Raw genomic sequence first — 20,532 nt, forward strand, 5'->3', positions numbered from 1 at the left:
TTCTTGTCACTGTGACTATTTGATTGAATACTTTATTAGTCAGAAATGTAAACAGCACGTGGTACAGCAAGACATTAAAGCTAAAAGGATAACACAAACTCCTGGGGACTTTCCATTGTGGTCATATGTATTAAAGCAGTGAGTTGGATAGTGATTTAGTTTACAGCAGAGAAACCACTTTGACAGGAACACCTAGTCAATGGCACTGTGCATTCTCAAGCACGTTTTCCAGCTCGTGCCAGTGATCCTTGGCACAGTGTGCCGACTTCTCATGTTCCTACTATGTTGCGCACAGTGAGGCGCACTGAAAATAGCTGATCTACAAGCCCACAACACGTCACAGCATGACGCGTTATGTGCTTGTATATCTGCTGTTTTGGTGTGGGCACCACTGGCGTGCAACTAGACTGCCATACAGGCCAGTCTCTCCCACTTTCTGAAACTTTCGAAAAGTGACACTTTCTGCTTACCAAAGGGTACAGCAGCAACAGAAGACTGAGTGGGATGATTCTGAGTACACTGCGGCTGAATAATTCAATTTTTGTGTGTCAGTTTGGGGCCGCCGGGCCTCGTTTCAATTGAAACGCGTGAAACATTGCTTAGGCCTCCTCTGCAGAGAAGCTTAATATAGTCATCAATAAAATGCAATGAAATATATTTAAACCAATGGGCAAGAGTATTGAAAACCATCTTTATTTCTACAGTCAAAGACAAAACATAATATATGAAAATATAAACATCTTTTCCATTTTTGCCCAAAAAAAAAAGATCTGAGATGTTGGAGCATGCAGTAGTTGGCTTTCTAAAAAATAAAGACTTGGTATTCCAGCTCATCTGCAGCTTATTATGTAATGCTTGTTAAATAAGCGAGATGTTACAGTAATAAATTAGGACCAAAAAAATGCTTTTTACATTACACTTGTGAACACAAACAAAAATTAAAATCAATACTGCAGGATAATGTAGCGTTCAGTCATTAGTGTCTATCAAACTGGATGTTAGCCGCATAATCAACCTTGAAATATAAAGTCTGCCATGCTTTCGGAGCAGTGGTTCTCAAACGTTTTAATCTCAAAGACCCTCATAACTCTTGAGTTTACAGACCTTTACGAGTCCGTTTGGAACCCCCTCAAGGAACCCAGAGGGTCCCTGGACCCCACTTTGCGAACCACTGTTCTGCTGACATCCCGCCAGCCATGAATCTACAGAAACCTGCCTGCTACAAACTTACTTAAGTGGAAATCATTCAGCAACTTGGTTTACAACAGTGTAAAGGCCTTAACTAGCTAAGTCACGAAGCCAAGACAAAGTAGCCATAACAGTCAAAGGCAAGGAATGTATTGATTGTTTTGCAGCTTGATAGACCAAGTAAGGTCACGTCAAAAGAGAGAGACGGTGGTGGATATAGCGCTTTGTGACTTGGTCTAAATGCATTGGTATTGTGGCTGTAACAACAGCACAGAAAAGGCACAGGTTGACATACAGTCATTGAAAGAGAGAGCCTCCAAAAAAATAACATTCATAGAGCCGTTTTCGGACGGTCCCTTTGACCGCACAACTGCAGTATAGTCCATGAGCCAGACAAGATTTCATTATCGAAAGAGTGGGCAAAACCAAACCTATATTAAATTGTTCATAGGGTCAATAAGAGTAAATAAATATATGATAACCTCTCCACAGGAGCAGCTTTTTCATGGTTATCACACATTTTGTAATTTTCCCCATACGTACATGACAGGTGAAAAAATGACAACATTTTAAAAAGAGTTATCATAATGAAACTTCCTGAGTTGATTACTTACATGAAGACAATGATTTATCGTATTACAAGTTTTCTGAAATTGTATATTTAGATATGCAAATTGGGCATTAGGAATATGCCCGAATTTGCATAACTTTCCAGAATCAACATTGGAACATTTGAGAAAGCCAGAGTCAACATTCTTATTTCATTTTGTTAAGATGTTGGAGTCAAAGGTTTTTAACGAGGGAATATTCAATATCTGGCTCAATTTGGGGATTCTGGCTCATGGACTAAATGCCTAATTTGCATATTTAAATATACAATTTCAGAAAACTTGTAATACGATAAATCATTGTCTTCATGTAAGTAATCAACTCAGGAAGTTTCATTATGATAACTCTTTTTTAAATTTTGTAATTTCTTCACCTGTCATGTACGTATGGGGAAAATTACAAAATGTGTGATAACCATGAAAAAGCTACTCCTGTGGAGAGGTTATCATATATTTATTTACTCGTATTGACCCTATGAACAATTTAATATAGGTTTGGTTTTGCCCAATCTTTCGATAATCATTGCTCAATTTTGGGGCTCTGGCTCATGGACTAGTAGGCCTATTGGTGTCAGTTGCTTTAGTCTCATAGCCCCTATATGTAAAATCCTCAGTGTTTAATTTAACTCAGTGTGTACAAATGTGTACACTATCTGAGTTACAAACAGATACATTGACGCTGAGGATTTGTACTGTGTACCGTTGTTACTCCACCCAACATCAAAATCTAATGTTACGGTGCCCACCATTTTAAATAATGGCTTGTCAGTAACATTACCCGGTCTATAGGGCCGTTCACAACAAGCACTATAACTATAACAATAACTATATTGTTGGTTATAGTTGTGTGAACTCTGCCATCCACTTGACTTAAGAATTATGTTTATAGTTATCGTGCTTGGTGTGAACAACAGCCCGTTAAGTCATTCAAAAAAACACAGATCAAAATATTTTCAGTTGATTGTCAACCACATCCTGGATTATCTCCCCCCTAAGAGGGAAAGTAAGGTTTAAAATAAGTTACATAGGTTCATAGTTGCACAAATGCCCGCTCACTAGGAAAAAAAAGTGGACGAGTGTTTGCTAACAGACATAAAAATGTCATAATGAATAAAACACCCCACACACGCAACCTACATTATGCTACAAATGTCAAGTATTAAGAGTTCAGCTTTTCCTCCGATTGCCAAAACTTGCTGAGCTTAGCGTTGATAATGACCTACAGGCCGACCTCACATCCAACACCCTCCAGTGGATGAAGAGAACCCCAGACCCTAGTTTGAGAACCAATGTTCTAGAGGCTGATGAGTTGACAGGGGTTTTCCATTTCCAGAAGGGTGGATGGACTACTGGGTAATGCAGTTTTCTCCCATGTCCTGTGCATAGCGGTCAGACACTAAGGAAGAAGGACTTATGGGTAATGCAGTTCTCTCCCATGTCCTGTGCGTCGCGGTCAAGACACTATGGAAGGAGGACTACTGGGTAATGCAGTTCTCTCCCATGTCCTGTGCGTAGCGGTCAGACACTATGGTGCGCAGTTCCTCCACGTCTTGTCGGAGCTGCCGGGCGTCTGCCAGCTTCTTCTGCAACACCTCTGGACTCAGCCAGTCCTCCACACATTGTTCAATGGGAGGGGGTGCTGAGGAGAGAACACAGAATTCACTTAATTGATTTCTCTTTATTTTATTAATTTTAGCATTGTTTTAGAACATAATTAGGGCTGTACCGGACTCTAAAATGTCCAAGTCAAGTCTGATCCGGTAGCTGAATCATGCTGAAGCACGTAACGATTTGGGGTATGTCAATGGAATACAGTATGTATGATATTCTTGTCGTCATATTTGTAAACCGTTTTAAGAAAAGCAATAATCCATGCGAGGCCGTGGATTACCGTGATTTTACGATGACTCGTTGTGCTTCCCATGCCTCTTACCCGTTAGTAAAATCCACAGTAAACCACGACCCTCTAGTGGCTGGATGCTTTAATAAATAACAGTAAAGAAACATACAATCCAGGAGCATTAGCCACTTACAGGTGATGCCGAGCAGCAGGGAGAGGTTGGGGTCTCGTCCCTGTGCTCTCTGGGTCAGCACGTTGCACAGGGAGCGCAGGTCACTGAGGCAGGACGACATCTCTGCATGCAGCCTCTGGGTGAGGCGGGCCCCGCAGGGCTGCATGGTGCTGCCGGAGGCCTGGTTCAGGTTCTGGTCCCTCCACTCTGGATCTCCCATCTGCTCCTGCAGGGTCAGGTTCTGATCCAGCAGCTCCTGGTTCTGGCCCGACAGCTGGAATGCACACGTCAATGTCAACGATGTTGCACCCCTATACAGAGTCACAGTTTGTGTGTGTGTGTGTGTGTGTGTGTGTGTGTGTGTGTGTGTGTGTGTGTGTGTGTGTGTGTGTGTGTGTGTGTGTGTGTGTGTGTGTGTGTGTGTGTGTGTGTGTGTGTGTCTCACCTCCTTCATGGCTGTACGGAGCTGTTGCAGACTCTGTTCTTTGGCATTCACCTCCTCTCTCAGAGCTTGGGAGCTGATCTCCTCCTGGGAAAGCTGCTCCTCCAAGTTCTGCTCAAACACACAATCATACGAGTACATTTTTCTCTGATCGTACTTCGTGCAAATGTATGGGAACTCACACAAGGAGGAATACAAGACGTACCCTGATCTGAGCCCCAAGCTGTTCCATCATCCTCAGCTGTTTCTCAATGACCTGCAAGGAGAGGAATCAGGCTTTTTTTTAGACTACATTTCTTTGGACAAGAATTACGGTTTCTTTCGCATAACTATATCACCACATTCCACAGAAAGCGTTTTTCATTTTTTTGCTGCCAGCGCTTTTCTGCCATGCATTTCTAGAGTAGAAACACACTGGAACAGGCAATTCAATGTGCTTTACATAAAAACATGCAAAATTAAAATTCTGTAGAAATGTACTATAGAGAAACATAATTCTGTGCTCTACCGTGTCCTTTATTCAGGACACTAAATGCAATACAAACAAAAGTAAATAGAAAATAGAGTAAGATAATAATATAAGTAAAGAAGTTTCAATTAAAAGGCAGCAGCAGGCAGTTAAAAAAAAAAGAATGTTGGAGAAACACGCCCACAATCATTGAGCAGAGGCGTATTGCTCTGGGCATGTGTAGCGCTCTGGACTTGATATTGTCTCTGTAAGGGTGGAAACCTCATATATGTCCAAAACAATAACTAACATATTCAAGAGCATCAAAAGAAGCAGATCCAAGCTCAAAACGTGTGGCGGATCTGCTACTTTTAATGCTTTTTTGTGACGCTGTAGTATGATTAATTTATCATTTACAAAAAAACAAAAAGAGTTAGAATATGTAGATAGAGGTTTCTGCCCAACAGCAACGATATCCAAAGCACTCTGTTGGTTTAAAAAAAAATGCCCATGTTGCTCATGTCGGGGCTCTTTCATGTGGTCGAACCTTCTTCAATCTGTGCTGCTCTTCTCTCAGGACGCTGTTCTCTGCTCTGAGCGTCTCCACATCCAGGGAGGGCAGCCGGGCTCCGTCCTCCAGACCCTCCTGCACTCGCTCCTGCAAACTGAACCAAAAAAAAAAACATTTCATTTAACCTAGTGATTCCCAAAGGACCAGTTTGATATGCATGGTTAGGCCACAGACCCCCATTTGATACCATTTTTGATCTCCGGGACCCCAGTCGACACTGTTGAATCCTCAGTGATCATTTAACTCTAAAAGCGTACATAGCTCATTAGTAAGGAATGTAAACAGCACGTGGTACAGTCAGACATTAAGGCTAAACAGATAACACAAAAAATGTCCTGGGGACTCATTTCCATTGTGGTCCTATGTGTTCAATTCATCAACATAGCATAAATAATTAACACAATAATATGTCATCAACGAATACAAAACACTATATACAGTATATACAAAGGAGATGGGAATTTACCTCCCCTTGTGGTCTCCTTTTTTGTGTGTGTGTGCGTGTCTCGTCTCCGCCATAATATGGCGAAGATGCGGTTACTTATACCCATAGAGTACTGAGAGTGATATGCTTATTGTATCATGAAGACATGTCATGATTTCGTGAATGTAACCTTAACTGTACCTTTAATATTCGTGTATGCTCTCCTTTATGTGGACATGAATAAATTGTTAAAGTGTGTGTGTGTGTGTGTGTGTGTGTGTGTGTGTGTGTGTGTGTGTGTGTGTGTGTGTGTGTGTGTGTGTGTGTGTGTGTGTGTGTGTGTGTGTGTGTGTGTGTGTGTTCTTGTACTTGGTAACGGTGGACAGCAGCTCTCTCTCTCTGAATCTCTGTTCCTCCAGCAGTGAGTCTTTCTCTCTGGTCAGAGAACGAGCCTCCTCCAGACACACGTCCAGCTCCCTCACCTTGCCCTGCAGGTGGGCCGCCCGCTGCTCCACGTCCAGCAGCTGAACACACAACATCAGTCAGTCTCCATACACATAACACTGTATATGATCATCAGCATGACATTACCGTTAGGTGCAGCACTTCCCACTCGGGAGCATTCGCTGCATGTTAAGCAGTCAAATGGGTGGGCCCGCCGTGTACGTTTTCAGAGCATGTTTATTTTAACGATCAATCAATCGATTCAGTTTGTATCAATGGAACTAACGTAGCGGTATCACAATGAAAACTCATCCTTTAATGTTTTAAAGAACAAATACCATGGCATCTGTTTTTATTTTAAAGGGATAGTTCACCCCCAAAATGACTTTTTTTTATATATCGATTAGTCATCCCATGGAGACTTGAATTCATGGATATTTTAGGATCAGTTAGGATGGAGCGACGGACCGGTTTGTTCTGAACAATAGGATGTGATCAGTTAGGATGGAGCGACGGCATGGATTAAAGCAAAATAAAATCTCACGACTGACTGAATGTGTATGGCCAAGTCTGCTGTAATATTGTTGCTGTTGTACATATTGCCAACCAGGTGAAGAAATCACAGCTTGAGGCTTTAACCTCTGCTTTTATGACATAATCCGAGACCATTAGGGTTTTATGGAAAATGCTTCTAAACATTTAGAACGGGCTAGTTTGACAACTTCAAATGCTCCAATCTTTGAAAATATTAATCGAAAATAGCCTATCTACAAGCGACGCATTGAGAGCTTGTAGATCGTCCATTTCCGCTGCGCAACATGCTTCCATAGAAGACATGCTGGCTTCTATGGAATCCAACTGACTGAAATCAGTCGTGGCGACTGAGAACCTTAATTCATGAGCGACGGACCTGTTTGTTCTGGCGCTGGTAGTCCTCCATGGCGGGCAGGTCAGCCAGGTAGCGCTCCAGAGTCTCGATGCGCTGCTGCCGCTCTCTGTTCTGCTCCGTCTCCTTCTGACATTTCTTCTTCAGGTTGTTGATGTGCTTGTCCCGACTGCGGATCTGCAAAACACACGGCCAAAACGCCGACATTATAGTAACGGTCATGTGCTCTTAATGGTGTCAAACCACTTTCAATCTGGCGTTCCTATTTTGGCCATGTCATTGATTATAGGTGAACATTTTCAAAAATAAGGGAAAAAATTGCCGATCTACAAGCTTACAATGTTTTTTTTTATTTTTTATTATTTTTATCCCGCGATTTTAGTAACCCATTTTTTCACCCGGTGCCAATTTCCTAAGTGATCCTGGGCGCTACACCAGCCCTACACCAGTCCCCCACAGTAGGGAGGCCAGGGCCGAGCTCATGCTTCCTTCAGGCATGAGAGCCAACTGACCTTCTTGTCACCTGACAGGGGGGAGTTTCCCTGGTTGGACGTAGCGCGTGGAAGGAACACGTTATTCCAACCAGTTCCCTTCCCCTCCATCAGGCGCCCCGGCTGTCATGGGGGAGGCGGTATAGCGACCAGGATTACTACATGTTTTTGTGAGGGTATTAACTACCCTAGGAGACACGGGGAGAACATGCAAACTCCACACAGAGTAGGCCCTTTCGCCAACCCCACCTAGGGTATGGACGCTGATGACGCGGAGGAGAAGACACGCCCCCAGCGCCCACAGCGTCCCCGGCGGGAATCGAACCCAGGACCTTCTAGCTGTGAGGCGACAGCGCTACCGACTGCGCCACCGTACAAGCTTACAATGTGACGCATCTTGTAGACTCATTGGCTATTTTTTGCTATTCGTCGTATGATAGAGTATTTAGGGGTTAAAGGCTGGTGTAACCCTAAACTGAACTGTAGTTCATTTTCCAGTTCAAATTAGAAGGCTGTGACGTGAAACACAGCTGCAGCTAATACAATTAATAAATCGCTGGCCTAGGGTTCCATGCTCCTTTAAGTGGATATGTCACATGTAACTGACCCTCTCTTCCTGTTTCCTCATCTCCTCTGCGTGCCGGTCGGCGCTCTCCTTCAGGCCGTCGGTCAGGCGGCGCGTCTCGGCCTCCACGGAGCCCAGCCGCCGCTCCGCCTCGGCCTTCTCCTGGGCCGCGCAGTCCGTCCGCTCTGCAAACTGAGCCCTCAGGAAGGCATTCTCCCTCTGAGCCTCCTGTAACATGATGACCACACATTAGGAAGAGGGGTTACTATGAACTGTCCCCCCCTGGCGCCATTCGTTTTGACGCCTGTGTTTAAAGGGCAAGACCACTTTGGTAGAGGTTTAGGTTGTGTATTTATTTACCTTGCCATGATGCAACTCAAAGGTGGGCAAGAAATACAAAATAATTGCTACAGTGATTAGAAATTGATCATTCAAAATATGCTCCTCATTGACTTACATTGTGCACTGAAATAGCTCTCAAAGTCACTCTTTTAGCACATAAACAAACACAAACTAAGTTGATTCAGACAATAAGGAACATCATCAAACCCAGTTTGTTAGTTTTTTTTATAAAAATGTCAACTTCCTGTTGATTTTACTATTTGAAGATCCAGATCCGGAACCGTAGATCCAGTCCGGGTTTTCTTCTTAATACAAATTGTAAAATAAACAGGAAGTTGACTTTTGTAAAAAAGAAAAGAAAACAGTACTGGGTTTGGCGATGTTCTATATTGTCTGAATCAGCTTTGTTTGCGTTCGTTTACATGCTAAAAGAGAGCTGTTTCACCGTACAATGCAAGTCAATGAGGAGCATATTTTGAATTATCAATTTCTAATCAATGGAGCAGTTATTTTTGATTTCTTGCCCACCTTTGGAATTAAATCATGGCAAGGGTGGACACGCCATGAACTTGAATGAAAGTATATTATAGATACTCCTGGTCAAAATGTTAAGTTAAAAGTTTCTCAGTCAAATTTGTACTTGCGTTAAAAGTACTGGAGTATGTAAGTATTGAAAAGTACATGCTTCAAAAAATTTGACATTTTCCTCCCAAATTAAAAACTATTCAGAATTTCTTAAAAATAGTCAAAATCGCCGATCTACAAGCTGAGCTTACAGAAAGGCGATTTTCACTTTTCACAATTCTTTCACTATTTTTGAAATAGGCCTTAAGCCTATATTAAGCCTTAATTTGGGTCCCGGGGTGGTCCCTTCCCAGAAAAGTAGTGGAGTCAAAAGTACAATATTGCTAAGCTTCCCCCCCCAAAAACTCAAATACTAAAGTACAGATCCTCAAAAATGTCTTATTAAGTACTAGTACTAAAGTAATGCATGGTTACTGTCCACGGCAGCTCACCTGCAGTCGAAGCATGCACATGTCTGCGTAGGAGGCGCCGCGCCCCAGCAGGGCTCCGTGGACCTGCAGCTCGCTATCCCTCAGCCGCTGCTCCAGCTGGGCCATGTGCTGCTTCTGTCTGTAACACAACCCCAGTGAGCCCACCCGGTCAACAGCACTGCAATCACCAGGGTTCCCACACATTTTCAACAATGAATTTTAAAAACTTTCCCAAAGTATTTTACCCCATTTCCAGGCCTATAGCAATAATGAGGCTCTTAAACATGTGTGCTATCAACGCCCCCAGACAGACTCGAGTAAAAGGTGTCATGTGATCACAGTGCACTGTGTTGTTAGCTTGTAGATCTATTATTTGTGTCAAGCGACGTCCTGTATACATTAGGCCACACGTATTCCACGTAATGCTTGACATGTTTTGGGTGTTCATGTTTTTTATGAATAAAATCAAAAATAAATTTAAACTATATCCAAACATTTTCCAAAACATTCAGTTAATTCGTAAAATTCACGCCGTACTTGGTTATACTACAGTGTCACACGCAAGCATCAAAAGCAGCAGATCCACAAGCTTGTAGATCTGCTACTTTTGCCATTTTTGAATTTGGAATCCTGAAAAGTAACAGAGACAATATTGAAAGTATAGTTAGCCTATTGTTGTTGTCGGGCAGAAATCGTGTGTTTTTACATCTAATCTACTGGAATACAGGGTTTCCCCCCCCCCCCCCATTTCCTAAAGATTTACCGTTTTGGACATAGAGGGTTTCCACTCGACAGAGACAATATAACATTTGGAGGTCTGAGAATGTTCTATCATTCTCACTAATGGTGTGAAGTCATCTGGAGCCTTTTTTTTACCTTTCTATCACAAGCTCCTTCTCCTTCAACAAACCCTCATTGGCTTTGACCAGAGAGTCCCACTTGCCAGACTCCAAGTGTGGGGAGGGGGCGTACACGGACGAGAACTGGCCCACCCCAGCATTCATCAACTATAAACCAAAAGAGAAAAAAAGAAAACATGACAAACATGGTTCAGAATAATCGAATTATCATTTTTAGGATAAAAATTTAATATTAAAAATTATTATTAAAAAAAAGGTCTGTTGCAAAGGCTATATTGTCATCCAAACCCTGCCCATAGTAACTACATTTTAGAGGAAACCTAGTATGGGTGTAATATTTATCCATTCTCTATTTTGCGTTTACAGGAAGTAATTACAAATCAAATTTTAGGGACTTTTGATATAAAGAAATACACAAATGGATTGACTGTGGGTATGCTCTAAAAGTGTGAAACACCTTTTTTTTTACCACGTCTTTAATGGTTTAGTTACAATAATGTAAAAGATGCACATGCTACCGTCTTTGTTTATTTCTGAAAACCAGTTTATAGGCCAATGCAATGCCATTATTGTAACCTAGGATGGTCATTTAATGAAAAAATAATAATAATCCCCAGAACAATTTCACTGGGGAAATTGGGGGGCGTGGTCAAATATTCAAATAATCGTTATTAATAGAATTATAGTAATCAAATTGTATTTGTCACTTTTACACATCCTAGTACAGTGCATGTATTCACATCTACAGGGATTAAAGCATCACAAATCTCATGATGACTGAACATTTTTGTTAGGCCGTCCTAATCCGTAATTTGTGAAACAATGTGGAAGGAGTCCTCCACACTAGTGCTGTGTTAGATTATGTTATGTTCAATGATTGTTATCATTGAAAACCTATATTGTTGCTATATATACTTATATAATATTATTTATATAATTCTATAATTTGGAAGAAATTTCAGATCGAGGCTTTAACCTCTGCTTTTATGAAATATCCGAGACCATTAGGGTTTTATGGAAGATGCTTCTGAACATCAATTTACAATTTAAGCAATAGAATATGTATTGCTACTTTGACCCATTATAATACTCTTTAATCTCAAACAAATTACTGATATCAGTCCCTTACAACTTTAATCCTGTAGAATGTAAAACAAAACCCCACAGTGAATGGCATCTAAATAAATTACATTCATTCAGTACAAGTCCTGAATGAATGCATACACTGGCTAATGTATTCACTCCCCCATGCTGTAGTGGAAAGTAATAGTGTGTTCATAGTAAAGGTTAATGTATGACAGGAATTTCACTCAGTGACTGACCGGTGCAAGACGATACTTATATTATGTCATACAAACATACTGAATATTATTAGCATATATACACACACACACACACACACACAACCCACAGCAAACGTTAGACTAGTGTACATGTGTTGAACAGATGTGTAATAGAATGTCTCAAATCTGAATTTTTCACACTGGCAGCCCAAATCAGATTGGTTTTGATTAAGTCTGAACAGTAAAAAAGAAAACGCATGGAAACTGATTTTTGCCTTTAACATTTGAACCACATTCCTAAGTGGTTTGAAATGCCATTAAAATCTGATGTCTAAAAGATGTGTCCCACTGTGGGCACTAAAGCCAGAGTTCTACTTTGTCATACGACGGGGTCGCTCCCCGAAAAATAGCAGATCTACAAGCTCACAACACGTGCACCGCAACACGTTGTGAGCTTGTAGATCTGCTAGTGTAGACACCTAAGTCATAAAGATCGTATTTGAGAAACAAATCGTTATTTGGAAAAGAAACCTTGGTGTTTTTCTGCAGTCTAGTACAGCGGTTTTCAAAAAGTGGTCCGGGGACCACCAGTGGTCCTTGAGGGGGTTCCAGGTGGTCCCCAGCTAAATGATGGAGAGTTGGTAACCAAATGGACCCTTATTGATCTTCAACTCTTGAGAGCGAAAAATGAAATTATTGTTAAACATCTGCATTACTTAATAAAATAATTGTTATTTTGATCAACGTTGGCCTGTTATCTCTCCTATGGTACCAACATCAATACAGCATGGAATTGTGGACTGACTTATCCAACGACAACAAAACATTCCAAGTCTCTGAGAGTCTAAATCTCATCAAATGGTGCTTCCGTGGCTCAAATGCCGAATAAATAATGGACCTCGATATGAAAAGGGTTGAAAACCACTGCTCCGGTAGTCTAAACTTGAATGTCCTGCTCTACAGCAAGTGCAACACACCTGCATTTGCTCCACTTGCAGGCGCAGACTCTCCAACTGTTGCTTCTGCTGCTGTTGCTGCTGCCAGCTGGGCACCTCGCTGCATCTGTCCTGCTGCAACAAGGGCTCGTAGGAGTCGTAGGCCTTGGCCCCCCCAAGGTCCCTTAGCAGAGCCTGTGTCTGCAGCCCCAGGGAGCCGGGATAGACTCCGGCCGACGCGGCCATGCCGGGATGGCCGCCTCTCTGCATGCAGCCCGGGTCAGACGTTCCCGGAAGGCCCGGCCTGGCCTCGGGGAGGACCTTATAGGAATGCTCCATGCCTCCTCCTCCACATCTGTAGGCGTCCGAGACGCACTCGGTCGAGTCGAGCCCGGTCATCTGTAGCCTGAGTCGGACGTCGGGGCACAGACTCCCCAGCAGGGCCGACTGGTTCATCGTGGGCTCCATGGCGGGAGTGTCGAACCTCTGGGCCTCGCCCAGGTGCGTCTGGTCGCCCGTGGGGAACAGGGAATGGTCCAGGCCGTTGACCAGGCTGCGGTAGCGGCTCAGGCAGTCTGGTTTGGGCCCCAGGGGATCCGCTCCCGCGCCCGACTGGGCGTCCAGGTTGGGTGAGGAGGCCGATTTGGAGAGGGAGGACTTGGAGCTAGGGCTGTCAGTCACCACCATGAAATATGTAGTTAACGATTAACTGGCATACGAATGAATGCGATTAACGACTTGATCGTGTTTTTCACATTGAACATTTGCCTTGTAGGCTTCGTAAACTAAGAAATGACTGACAATGACGGGTACCAATAATCAAAATAAATAATGTACCATGACCAAAACAGGCTATGCATTTTATATTTTTACACAAAAATGTTCAAAAATAGCCAATCTACAAGCTTGTAGATGGGCCATTTCATTCTTTCTCAACAGAAGAATTTATACAGATGAATGGAAACGATTCTGACGCATAATAGTAATGATCAGGATTTTTATATATATATATATATATATATATATATATATATATATATATATATATATATATATATATATATATATATATATATATATATATATATAAATAAATAAATTGTGAGAGACTTACTTGGAGCTGGCGCCGCTGGAGGTCCTGGAGCCAGAGGAAGGCCTGTGAGGGTCAGCGGAGGCCTGGGCCTCTTCTGGGATGCGGGGATGCAGGTGCTTGGAGGCCGGTGCTCCGGCCGTGGACGGCATGACATGTGCGGTAGGGATGGGGATCTGACTGCGGATGGGCTGGAAGGAAGGGCTGCTGCGTGTGCTGCAGAAATCTAAAACAGCCACGGGAGGGAGTGAAAAGTACGCCGTCAAAAATCTGGAGTGTTCCTTTAACTCACAGAGTGTACAAATTGACACACTTTACAACCTTATCTTCATATAATGGGTCCTCACTAAGTAATGCTCATTAGAAGATGGCACAATTTCCATCTTCTCACTTTGAATCTCATTGGTGGGCTATGGACAGTTCAGCAACCTGCCTATCAATTACATCATAGATGGGGATCCAAAGCCAATAGAAACTTTCTCTTCCTGGGAAGTTAGCATACTGAAATGGAAGCCATTGTTCTTGCATTCATTTAAACACGTTTGAAAACTTGTCACCAAACCTGCTTACAGATGATGTTACTGGTAGGCAGGGTTCTGAAAAGTCCACAGCCCTCCTCTGAGACACAGAGTGAGTATAGAAATGATACCGTCTTATAAATAATGAGCATTAGTGAGGACCAATTATATGAAGACAGGTTGGAAATGGGTGAAATGGTCTTTCAAGGGTTGCCGTATAACAAGATTTGAAGAAGTGAGGTGATTTTTTGTTAATTGGTACAGATGAATACACACATGTAGACAACTAGACAAACACTTTCACGTTGCCCAACAAAACTAGAGCAGGTTGCCTATGTATAGCAGCAGGGAAGTCCATTTACTCTATTTTCAGGTGGTTATTTATTATTATGTGGACTCGTAGCAACAGCAGAGTTTATGGACTTAGTGTCCCTATGCTGGGGTGAACGTTCAGCAGAAATAGCCGATCTACAAGCTTGCAATGCATCGCATTGGAGGCTTTTAGATCTACTATTTTCAGCGCAGATATTTGGTGTAGAGGGGAAAAAAACATTAGGGGGCCTAGAATAGACCCACAGGATACTCGTGTCAACTAAGTATAGTATATATGGTTTAAGTGGTTAGCAAGTAGCAACAAACCAGACCATGACCTAGGTAGGTAGACTAATGGTAAGAAATGGTACCACATCATATAGCCTATTGTAATCAACCCATGAATAAACTCAGCTTTAAATGCATCAAATGTACAGACCTGTATAAAATATCACCAGCTGTGACTTACACTACATAAAAGTGATGGTTGTGCTTTTTGCTGCCTGGAGGGTCATTTAACCTACAAATGCATGACTAGGCAACTCCTTGACACCCTACAAGATTAGACAGGCACCCACAGAGCACACACAGTAGACACCCTGTTTCCAAGCACTCCGACACAAACGTATTTTGTCCAGATTTTCTGCAAAACATGAAGCATTACAGGTGACTTTCTGTGACTGCACACTCACAGTGCCCTGAAGCAAACAAACCTCAAAAGCCAGACCAAAAACAGCTAACAAACAGGTCCACCTGCCATCACGGCACAAACAGGCACATTGTTAGGTAACGACCACGTTAAAACAGCAGTTACAAACCTGACGGACCTGCGCAAGGCTTGTGACCAGACACTCACTCCAACACAGCAGCAAACTTAGCCGTGGCATTTTCTTACATCCGAGGTGAGGAGGTGAACAGCAGCAGAACGCTTTGAGCCGTCACAGAATTCCTCCCTCTGCATTTCTGGGCGGCACCGAAAGGAACGCATGGAAGCTTGAGGCTAAACTCTCGACAGCCAGGGCGCAGTGGGGCAGGCAGGCAGCGTGCCCAAAGGAGTATTGTCCTAGTAGAGAGAATGACCAAGTCCACCCTTGTACCACAGCACTGAGCAACCGCACACACAAACAGCGCACACAGAGGAAAGGTTAGGGGTATTTATAGCACCCACCGCTCAAGTTACAGACGGGATCTGTGGGAGCCGCTTATTTAGGCACCTTGCCCCCTCCCAGTCACAGTCACACGTCACACACACGTGTATGTGTGTACCTCCAAAAACAACAAGTCAAGTGAACAGGGTTCTTTCAGACTACAACGGATAGTGCTTAGCAACTACTGGGAGGAATAACAATTAGCAAGCATGAGCAAGAGGATTCTGGCAACGACATCAAGTTTCCATGCACAAAAGCAAAACAAGGCAAAGACTCAAAATGCAAAAGGAGCCCCAAGGCTCAACTGATTTATGGGACTGGCTGCCTGGAACAAGTTTAAACCCCTCTGTCAGTGAGGAAACAGCTTAGCAATCTGACTCATCTTCCAGACAACTTATATAAAATATAGGCTATAAGACTTATACTAAAACTTTGAAACAGAATATTGTGACTGTGTTGTATTAACCGCATAAGCCCTCTATGGTTTGCCATACGATGAATATCGATAGCTCACAAGGTTGTGAGCCTGTCAATCTACTATTTTCACACAAAAAAAGGTTTACCCAAAATAGGGACACCAGAGTTAATGTGGTTAGACTGGTTACCCCCTACACACAAGAGATAGGCTTGACTAACTTGACCCTTTCAAACTCTGAACTGCATCACCACAGCCCATCATTAAAGCTAAAGTAAGACTCAAGACTCGTGTTGCTAAGCACGGTTATCAATTACAACCTCAGAACCAAGCTATACTTGACCGTTAGGTCAAAAAAACTAAACGTAACTATAATGCCTCGTAAAAAAAAACAGTTACTCATTAATAGAAAAGGCATACACACAGATGCCCATAATAAAACACAAACAAAAAAGGACCCACTGATGCAACCTTAACTTGACTCCACACATTCAACTCGTCCTGTTCCCGTTTATAAAGGCCTGGCATTACAGAAACTCTGCATGTAACCAGTTACACCATGAGTATGGGGACAAGGGTTCCCAGTTTCCATTTAGCCATCCAATCCTAGCATCCGCTGCACCCCACACCCCATCCACCTAATTAGACCCAACACCAGAGGTATGAACCATAGAGCGATGGAGGCATTTTTGGCCGGGTATATAATCTACCTCTGCAAATCTCCAGAGAGCATGCCTGGATCATGAGCACATTTCTCACTTTATAAATAGTCAGAGGCACAACAACACACAAGACCAGAAGATGATGTTCCCTTTTTCCAATCACAACACAGAAGGGGAGGGGTGTGTGTGTGTGTGAGAGAGATTATTTCTCACTGTCTATAAGCACAGCCAGACAAGACATTCCAAGGATGTTCCCCTCCCTCCCATAGTCTAAGATTTATATAATGTCCATTTAAAAGTTGATCACACACAACCTGAAGAACTAACAACTACATAGTAATTGCAATTACTCTGTTGTGGGGAAGCCAGCTGTTTTGGCCGACCTTCCTACATGGCAGTATTTCCCAACCTGGGGTCGGGGGGGGGCGGCCCCCTTGGGGCACCAAAGATCAGGGGGAGGGTTGTCTGTTTTGAGGCAGTCCAAAATTGTAAACATGTTGCACAAAATCATTACTTGATTTCATCCACTTTCGACCTGGCATCCATGTTTTGTGATCATCATGATGATGTAAAAAAAAAAATTCAAACTTCAAAATATTCAACATTGAAAATATATACCGGTATATTCAAACCGTTTTAGAAAGAAATGGCAAAAATAAAACAGCCAATCTACAAGCTCACAAGGTTTGCGTGTGTACATACAGGCACGTGAGTGGTCTCAGCTTTTGGTTAGTGTAAGAAAAAAGGATCTCCAAAGGGGGAAAAAAAGGTGTTGTATAATATACGACTAGTCCACAGTGAGCATACGGTATATGAGTAAACAGAGAATATGTGTCATCATGGGCTAAATGTGTCTCGCTTTATTAAGCAGTGGTGAGTGAGGAACAAACAGTCCAAACCAACGATACACAATACATACGGCACTCCGCAGACAGGCTCAGAGAGCAGGAATAAACATGTCACCTTCTGTGCTGTCAGATGCCGAGGCGCCAAGACCAGTGTCCCCGCTGTCCGCCGTCCCGGGCCGTCTGCCAAGGCGTCTCTGGTACTTCTCAGACACCGCTGGCGTCTGCCACTCCATGTCACAGAACCGCACTAAAAAATGTGACACAATGACAGCAGTTGGTCATTCCAATCACATCGTAGAAATAACAAGGAGGCACTTCCGGCTGATGTTTGCCGTGTAGTCACTCATCCATTGTTAACATCACATTTCTAAATGTTTTCATTAATTTTACCTGTCGGCTTGGTTTCGAGGTATCTCTGTGGGGTGGTCATTTCACACGATGTCAGCCGACTGCGAAGGGAGGGAAGAGAATGAAATAAACTGCATAGAAGAGGATTTTCTTTAGAATAGAGACACAAAACATGCTTTTGGATCGTTTGGTTTCGATGCTAGGAGTAGGTGATATTGAACGGAGAGGTCACAACCGGGCTAGATCATAAGAACTAACTAAGACAGATACATAACTAAGCTTTTACATTTTAAGGACCCCTAGTTTGATATTAACTAGGCCACAGACCCCCCATTGATACCTTTTCTCTCTCTCTCTCTCTGGGACTTTAATCTACAATGTAAAATCCTCAGTGTTTATTTACAGGGGTCACCAGGGGTCCCCACACCCGACCTTGGGAAACAGCTGGGGAACCTAGATTTACTAATCATCAACCCCAACTTATATTGACCTCACACAACATCAGACAGAGATCCTGGATTTAGACGTCTGGAGCAGACCTCCATTCAACAACATTATTAATACCCAGAGCACATGTCAGTGACTTGTATTACATAATCTGTTGACAAATGGTCTTGCGGTTGCACCAGTAGTGGTGGAAGATATTTTTACTTAAGTAAAAGTAGCAATACCACAATGTAGAAATACTCTGTTACCAAGTAAAAGGCCTGTGTTCAAAATGTTACTGGAGTAAAAGTACAAAAGTATTGGCATCAAATCATGCTTAAAAGTACCAAAAGTAAAAGTACTAAACATTTTTGAAAATAGCAGATCTACAGTACAAGCTCACAATGGCATTGTGAGCTTGTAGCTTTTCAAATAGCATATGCATAAAATAGGGCTAAAGTGGTTATTGTGTGTTCTATAATATCATAATTTGTATCTGCAAAGTAACTAGTTACTAAAGTTGTCAAATAATTGTAGTGGAGTAAAAGTACAATATTTGCCTCTGAGGTGTAATGGAATATCAGTAAAAATACTGAAAATTGGAAGCACTTCCAGTAAAGTTTTTTAAAAAAACACCTCAAAATTAAACTTAAGTACACTTACTAGAGTAAATTTACTTAGTGACTTTACACCACTGGTACACATTGAATTAGCATGCTAGTGTCTCCTGATTAGATCTAACAGACTATGCACACACACACACACACACACTGACAGAGGTACACAATGAAAACTTTGACTTTAAATGTAGCATCGGATGTGTGTGTTGAAGCCAGTCAGTAGAACTGCTGCTGCTAACACTAGAGAGCTAACATGGCTAATAAATGCTAGCTGGATAAAGTTCTACTGATGAACGCTTTTACATGGTGATCTTAACGTTCGTTGTTTACATGTCGGGCTTTAAAGAACTAAAAACTTACATTTAAACTACTCTGACAAATAAACGACGCTTTTAAAAAAACAGTGAAATGTTATTATTGTTCAGTTCAGTTGTTTAACCCACCACCACGTCTTAGCCTTTACAGCCTTTACTTTAACCAGATTACTAAACCTACATGTTTTTTTTTAAGACCAAGACGTAAACAAACACACAACTAGTTGGTAATAATCGTTATTAAAACGTGACGTTACCTTACCTTTCATTAAAAAAAACGACAATGATTGTTAAAAGCCCAAAAGGACAGTAAATCTGGGGAGCTGAGTGATTGCCAGCTCCAGCCAGCAGCTGCTGTTCTTCTGTTCTGTAGTGTGTACTGTCTGTGTTCTCTCGCCAACTGTAAAAAAGCACACTCTCTTCTTCAAACACCCGGTGTGTTTGTTTGTTAGTCCAGCGTGTCCCGCACTGCGGCCACGCAACGCTGAATTAGCTTATTAGGCTGCTAAGAGTCCAGTCACGTGATCAGTTGGCAGTCCAGTGAAAATAAACAAACGCACCTTGACAACAGACGAACATTTCAAAGTCCCGCCCAGGACTGAAGACCCCTGCATAGGGAAACATTTTGCCATGATTTATAAAAGTATATATATATATATATATATATATATATATATATATATATATATATATATATATATATATATATATATATATATTATATATATATTATATTTGTATTATAATGTGTGTGACTTAAATTAAACGTAATTGTATAGCTTACTATAATTTGTAATAACTTTATTTGAGTTTTGATATCAAGAGAATCTTAGTCCAGGTGGTGGCGGTAACGCACAGTTTATAGCAGGGTTGCCATGTCCGCTTATTATGAGCAACTTTGGCTTGTTTTTCTGTAAAGTTGGCAACACAAAAACTGTCAACACTGGAAAGATGACAGTAGAAGAAGTGCATCAAGACAACACTTGATGACTTTGAAGTTATATTTCTCCACTTTTCCACAGTAAAACCTTACAAATAATGTATTAGAGGTAGAATAAGACATTGTGAAGTGGTTTCCATTGGACTGGTGAACAAACTATAGTTTCCAACATAGCATGCCTGTCCTCCTTCTCTCCCCTCTCTCCAGATGAGGTCCTAAAACTAGTGACCTCCTCTAGACCTACCACCTGTCCTCTTGACCCCATCCCTTCCCCAATCTTACAGACCATTGCACCTGATCTGCTCCCCTTCATTACCTCCATCATCAACACATCTGTAACTTCAGGCTGTGTCCCATCTGCCATCAAGTCAGCCAGAGTAACCCCACTCCTCAAAAA

The 20,532-nt window shown here is 42.2% G+C and overlaps 1 protein-coding gene across 4 annotated transcripts; it reads right to left on the reverse strand.

Annotated features, from left to right (window-relative positions):
* Positions 1 to 677: 677 nt before the first annotated feature.
* cep85 (centrosomal protein 85) lies at positions 678 to 19,599 on the reverse strand. Of its 4 annotated transcripts, XM_080427442.1 has the most exons (15): positions 19,458 to 19,599; positions 17,878 to 17,936; positions 17,603 to 17,734; positions 13,609 to 13,810; positions 12,537 to 13,164; positions 10,293 to 10,423; positions 9,438 to 9,555; positions 8,122 to 8,307; positions 7,048 to 7,200; positions 6,063 to 6,217; positions 5,246 to 5,363; positions 4,456 to 4,506; positions 4,254 to 4,361; positions 3,830 to 4,082; positions 678 to 3,435 (listed from the first exon to the last, which is right to left on the reverse strand). In XM_080427442.1, the coding sequence occupies exons 2-15, from the start codon at positions 17,915 to 17,917 to the stop codon at positions 3,272 to 3,274; spliced, it is 2,439 nt and encodes an 812-aa protein (XP_080283568.1). In that variant the 5' UTR covers positions 17,918 to 17,936; positions 19,458 to 19,599; the 3' UTR covers positions 678 to 3,271. The 4 variants fall into 4 exon arrangements, with proteins under 4 accessions (XP_080283568.1, XP_080283570.1, XP_080283571.1 ...); XM_080427444.1 differs by lacking the exons at positions 17,603 to 17,734; positions 17,878 to 17,936; positions 19,458 to 19,599 and adding an exon at positions 15,310 to 15,498; XM_080427445.1 differs by lacking the exons at positions 17,603 to 17,734; positions 17,878 to 17,936; positions 19,458 to 19,599 and adding an exon at positions 15,242 to 15,498.
* Positions 19,600 to 20,532: the final 933 nt, after the last annotated feature.

The sequence above is a fragment of the Gymnoscopelus braueri genome (genome assembly GCF_963280865.1).
Source record: "Gymnoscopelus braueri genome assembly, chromosome: 4".
NCBI classification, from domain to species: Eukaryota; Metazoa; Chordata; class Actinopteri; order Myctophiformes; family Myctophidae; genus Gymnoscopelus; species Gymnoscopelus braueri.